The sequence below is a fragment of the Nestor notabilis genome, unplaced genomic scaffold (genome assembly GCF_000696875.1).
Source record: "Nestor notabilis isolate BGI_N333 unplaced genomic scaffold, ASM69687v1 scaffold19126, whole genome shotgun sequence".
In the NCBI taxonomy this organism is placed as follows: Eukaryota; Metazoa; Chordata; class Aves; order Psittaciformes; family Psittacidae; genus Nestor; species Nestor notabilis.
Window position 1 is genome coordinate 20,308 of NW_009933542.1, and position 5,586 is coordinate 25,893.

Sequence of the window (5,586 nt, forward strand, 5' to 3'; positions counted from 1 at the left end):
GTGTGAACGCTCCAGGACCTGCCTGACCTGCTGCTGGGTTTGGGCAGCTCCTCATCCTCATGGCATCGGCGCCAGCACCTTGCCTGCACCCCAAAAGCATGGAGAAGGGGTGGAAAGCACCACAGGAAAGCTCTTCAGGGGGAATTCAGCCCAGCTTTCCTCACAGTGAGAAACACCAAAGTATGAAATCAGCTGCTGGCTCCTACGAAAATTCATACAGCAGTTGGAGGTGCAGAATGAGGCCATTTCAGACAAATTACTGCTAAAAACACATACCCAAGGCTGGGGCACAGGCACCCCTCTGCTCATCCTGCCACGCTCAGGGCTCCTGCCCCAGCCTGGTCACATCCATTGGCACAGCAGCCCCATGGCAAGGACCAACCTAAACCCATCCAAGTGCTGCAGCCCTTCACACAACCCCACACACATCACCATGATACGTGGTAAAGACTGAGAACAGAAACACTCTGCTTGGTGCCCAGACCCCCTTCCCTCAAATGTTCTATAAAGACATGCTGGAATTCACTCCCTTCAGTTCCTTTCTTCTGGCCTCAGCAAATCCCCTCCCACTTCTTTCCAGATGGATCCATCAGAAAATTAGCCCTGCTAATGCTCCATGCCAACCGCTGAGATGAAAGCCAGCCCTTGGCTTTCCGGCAGCTCCAGGTTGCACCAGCCCTTCAAAGGGAGGCACCACAGCGAAGGGTGCGCTGGAGCACCCCAGGGATGGAGGTCCAGGACCTGCTGAATCCAGTGTTGTTTTGCACACCCGGAATGAAGCTTCCCATCTCTCGTGCCAAGTTCAGCCAGCAGCTGCTGCTGTGCCCAGGGAAGGTGGACACACACACACACTCTATAGAGAATAATGAGAGATGCAACAAACCTCTTATGCAAAGCCCCATATTATACACCACTAATTCCACCCCCAGAGCAGCACAGGGCTCGCTGTAATCAAGAGTCCTCAAAGCTCAGGATCACAAATGACAGCTCTAATTCACAGCAGCCACCCCAGTAGGAAGAGGAACTGAGGCACAGCCAAGGCTGGAGCGGAGCGCAGCAGGGTCCCTGCAGGGTAACAACCAGCACCAGCCCCTCCTGGGCACTCTGGGGCAAAGACTGGCTTAGAGGGAATGTTCCCTGTGCCCAGCTGCCTGCTTGGGAAGTGCAAAGCTGAGCTGGAGCACGGGGGCCGGCTCCCTCTGCTCCCAAAGTGTGCTTTGCACCAGGGGGATGTTGGTTTGCTCCTTCCCCTTGGGACAGCAATAGGAGCGATACCACTGCACACCTTGGAGAACATGAAGACATGTTCTGTCCCTGCTCTGAACTCCACCAGCAAAGCGCTTCCTGATGGATTCATCCCACTGACTAACACAGAAACCATCTCCCTGCTAATGCAAAGAGGCTCATTAGCACCTTCCCAGGGAGAAAAAGCTCATTTTTCCTTTTTTTTTTCCTTTATGTTCTTCTCTTTTCAGGACCAATTAGTACAAATGCCTTGACTCTCCTGACCCTGCAGAGCTTGGGATGGAGCACAGGGCTGTGGTCACCAGCCATAGAGCCTGACTGTCACCAGCGAGGGGCACACGCCGGGCTCACGTGGCGCTTTGGTTTCTTGGCTTTGGCAAGCCTCCTCTCATGTTAGCTGGCTGTTGTGACAAGGCAGCAGCACTGTTGGCTGCACAGCTTCAGTTCCTGTCGAGGTTTCTGCAGCATTCCCAGAATTACAGTGAAAAGCAGCTCCTTCGGCAGCATCAAGATGGGATTCACACCCCTGAGAGACAAACCTGCTCTTTTCCAGGAGACCCTTCTCCTTGAAATCCCAACATATGGGACCCCCCCGCCCCTCAGGGAAGAGGAGGAGGAGGAGGAAGAGCTCATGCCATGGCTCAGCACAGCCACACCACTTCTCATGGGGGGGAATAAATAAGCCCCTCGTTATCTTACAATGGCTGGAAATCCCAAAAGCGATGCCTGAGACCGAGATGCCCAAGGCAGGGTGTAGTTTTCCACCCCCAGGAGGGTTTCCTCCCTGTGGGAAGCAGCTCAGTAGCTCAGACAGAAGTTTCTGTTGCTCCCAGCAAGCCCGTGCAGGAGCAGGGCCCTTCGCAGTGTACCCACAGTGTGGGGCTCAGTAAACCCAAATTCCAAAGGAAGGAAACCCAAAGGACTCAGCATCTCCAGAGCTGGAAGCCAACAGGTACCATTTGGATGTATTTTCTAAGACTACGATCACTGTTATTTCCCCAGTATCAGCAGTTTGTCTTCCAAATATGATTAGACCAACATCCTTCTTTGTTTAAAAGACAAACAAACAAGAGGTTCTCCCTCAACTCCCTAAAACAGAAGGAGGGGAAAAGCCTGGTGGGCCACTAGGAATTGCAATGTCAGATTTGAGCAACCTGCTCTAGTGGAAGGTGTCCCTGCCCGGGGCAGGGGTTGGAACTGGGTGAGCTTTAAGGTCCCTCCAACCCAAGCCATGGTGTGATTCTATGATTAATTTTAAGTGTGTTTCTATTCATTTACACACCCTCACACCTACATAACCCATTAGCCACAGCTTCGTGTGTATCTGCTTGTTTGACATCCTTGAAAATGAGTGGCCGATGCTGGAGCCAAGTGGGACCACAGGGTGGACTGATGGAGGAGGAGAGTGCCTGGGTGGGTGCAGGGGCTCCCCCAACACGCTCCATCCCATCCCAGAGAGACCCCAGCATCAAGAGGAGTGAGGATAATCCCAAAAGCAACATCAGGAGCCAGCAGCTCCATCCCTACAACTTCCAGCCTTTCCCAGGGTCCCAGCAGCTCCCAGCTCCCCCAGTTGAACAGGGTTGTGCCTGCACAGGAGCACAGCTCACCCCGGCCTTGGGGAGGTCCCTGTGGTCTCTGCCCCCAGCAAGACCCAGTGACCACCACAAACCCCACCAAAACCCCTGATGTACCAAAATAACACCTTTGCTCAGCACCTTACACTGCTCCAAGGCAGCGAAACCCAGCGACTGCCTTCACCCACCACCGCAAACAGCCACGCTTGCTGCAGCCAGAAAACCCGCTGCCAAATCCCGGGATCACAGCGGGAAGGAGCCGTGATGTGACAGCTCTGCTATTAGATAGACGCACATTAAAGCCAAAATGTGCTCTAGCAGCAGAAGCCTCCAGCATTCCCACCCAAGAGCTTCATCTGCATCGTGATGCGAACGGTGAGAGGGGCCTAATTACAGGACACCTGCAAACAGGATTATCCTAATGGAAATGGAAAGGTGTCACAAAAAACTACTTCTAGGTCTCCCCCCCCAAAATTACAAGTACCTTTAAAGCTGATAATAATGAGTTCGGGGCACACACACGATCTTCCCACCGCATAATCTGCCCATTTCAAACCAATGTAGCTCCAGCAGCTCTATTACAGCAGTAAATTACCCCTAATTTGATTGTTCCTCAGTAGCAGTGGTTTGCTCTAATCAATAAGTCACAGGACTGTGTGACTGCCCTTGGTATCAATCACTGCAATGAGTAATAAACCGCTTTTCATTGTAAGAACACCTGAAGCATCATGTAATTACCTTTGTATAGAATGATGGGCTCCGATTTACCAGTGCCACCCAGGTGCTGCTGCAGCCGCAGCACCGCTCTGCACCGAGAGCCTGTTTGCTGGAAGGACCAGCGTTTTCTAAAGGCTTTCAGAGCCATCCCTCATCTCTTCCACTTGTCACCGTACCAGCAAGTTATTATTCACACCCCGGTGAAACAGCAGGTTACAAGAGACACTCATCTTCCAGAAATCCTCCTGGAAAGGGGGAGATCCGAGATGCTGCTGAGGAAAGGCGGTTGGGAAGATGCAACGCCGGTGTGTGGCATCGCCACCAGCTCTTCACTGCACCCACCCATTGCCACTGCAGCACCGAAACGGAGCCAAAACCATGGAGAGAAAGAGATTGTGCCCTGAAATGAGGGCAGGGATGGCACAGACACAGGGAATGTTCCTGGTCCCGAGGTTGCAGTTTGGGGGGAAGCAGATGGTTATGGAACTATGAGGGACCTGGAGCACTGATCCTTGGGCCAGCAACCCAAACTTTGGCAGCAAAAGCTCTCTTGATTGCCCTTCACAGCCACCATAAGATTTCTTTGATGCCACCTCTGTAAAGTCACTGCCCACATTGCTCTGCTGTCCCATGGGGGTGCTGGACCACAGCTTCCCTGAGCATCCATCACCAGCTCCAGCTCGGGAAATACAGCCAAGAGAAGGCTCCGAGAGCCCCATATGCAATAGACATTCCTGCCTGGCAAAGGATGCTCTGCACGCACCAGGGCATGGCAGGACATGACGTGTGTCCCCTTCTACCCCCCATTCCCCACGTCATCCCCTCCATCAAGCAGCTCCAGTGCACTGCCTCCGGGGCTCCAGTCGCTGCCAACAAAGCAGTTATTGTCCAAGAGCTCAGAGACCCCTTGGCACAACTCATCCCCTCCACGCCAGAGGGGCCGCCCCAGCACCACAACCCCACACTGGCACCTCGGAGCTGTGCTCGGGAGGTGCTTCCGGGGGATTCTGGTTTATGTCAGGTTTGATTTGTGTTTATTTGTTGGTGCTTTAGAAAAGCAAATCTTAAACCCACTGAAACTGACCGAGGGAAACGCTTCCACTGGGCAGATGCTCAGGCCTCAGAAGTTGCTCCTACACAAACCATGCCCAGGATACAGAGCAGATGCTCCCCCATCCTCCTGCAAAGCACTAGTGAGGAGGTGCCATCAGATGGTGCCCAGCCGGAGCTGACACCCATCGGGATGATGAGGTTTGAGTCCTTGGAACAACGTTTTGTTACTCCTCTCGTTAGTCATGACCAGACCCCAAGGACCAGGGACAAGGAGCCCCCAGAGCACTTACCCTGAAGTCGATTCCAACCGTGGAAATGAAGCTGCCGGCGAGGAAAGCGCCGTCCTTGAAGCGCACCAACAAGCAGGTCTTGCCGACCCCTGAGTCACCCACCAGCATCACCTGCATGGAGGGACGGGGTGTGAGACACTGGGTTTGGGAAGGACACCCCCCCATGGCTGCACCCGGATCCATCCCAAAAACCCCCTCATGGGAGCAGGCAGCAGATCCTGTATTCTTGAGGGGGAAAAAAGCACATCCAAGAGCGACATCCTTGGACTCAGGGGAGGTGGAGGAAAGAAGGGGGGACCCACAATGGGATTATTCCCCACCCTGCACCTACGTTTGTCTCTCAGCATTGGCCAAACTCAAGATGCTTTCCCCCAGCTGGTAATTAACAGATTCCCTACGGGGGCACAAACAACCCTTGATACCAATAGATGCTGCCTGGGTGAGACAAGCTGGGACACCCTGAGGGTTGTGGGGCTCACGCTATCCCAAGGGCACCCACAAACCACCCCACCACGCGTGGGGCTCCCAGTGCCGCCTGACTCAGTTTCCCCACCCGGCAGCAGCCCCAGGTGCAGCCGGGGGCAGGCAGCCACCCTGCCACCAGGAAACCACAGCAAAGCTGAGGCTGCTCCCAAAGGCAGCTCCCCAAAGCCTCTGCTCAAACCACGAGCCTTTCTGACACCCGGGGGCCACCAACCCTGCTC

The 5,586-nt window shown here is 54.1% G+C and overlaps 1 protein-coding gene across 1 annotated transcript in view; it reads right to left on the reverse strand.

The window, feature by feature from the left end:
- Positions 1–4,990, reverse strand: part of LOC104407605 (ras-related protein Rab-26-like) — a 22,185-nt gene extending 17,195 nt beyond the window's left edge. The window contains exon 1 of the mRNA XM_010016929.1: positions 4,883–4,990. Within this exon, the coding sequence (XP_010015231.1) occupies positions 4,883–4,990 (108 nt within the window). The remainder of the gene's footprint in view (positions 1–4,882) is intronic.
- Between the last annotated feature and the right edge of the window lie 596 nt (positions 4,991–5,586).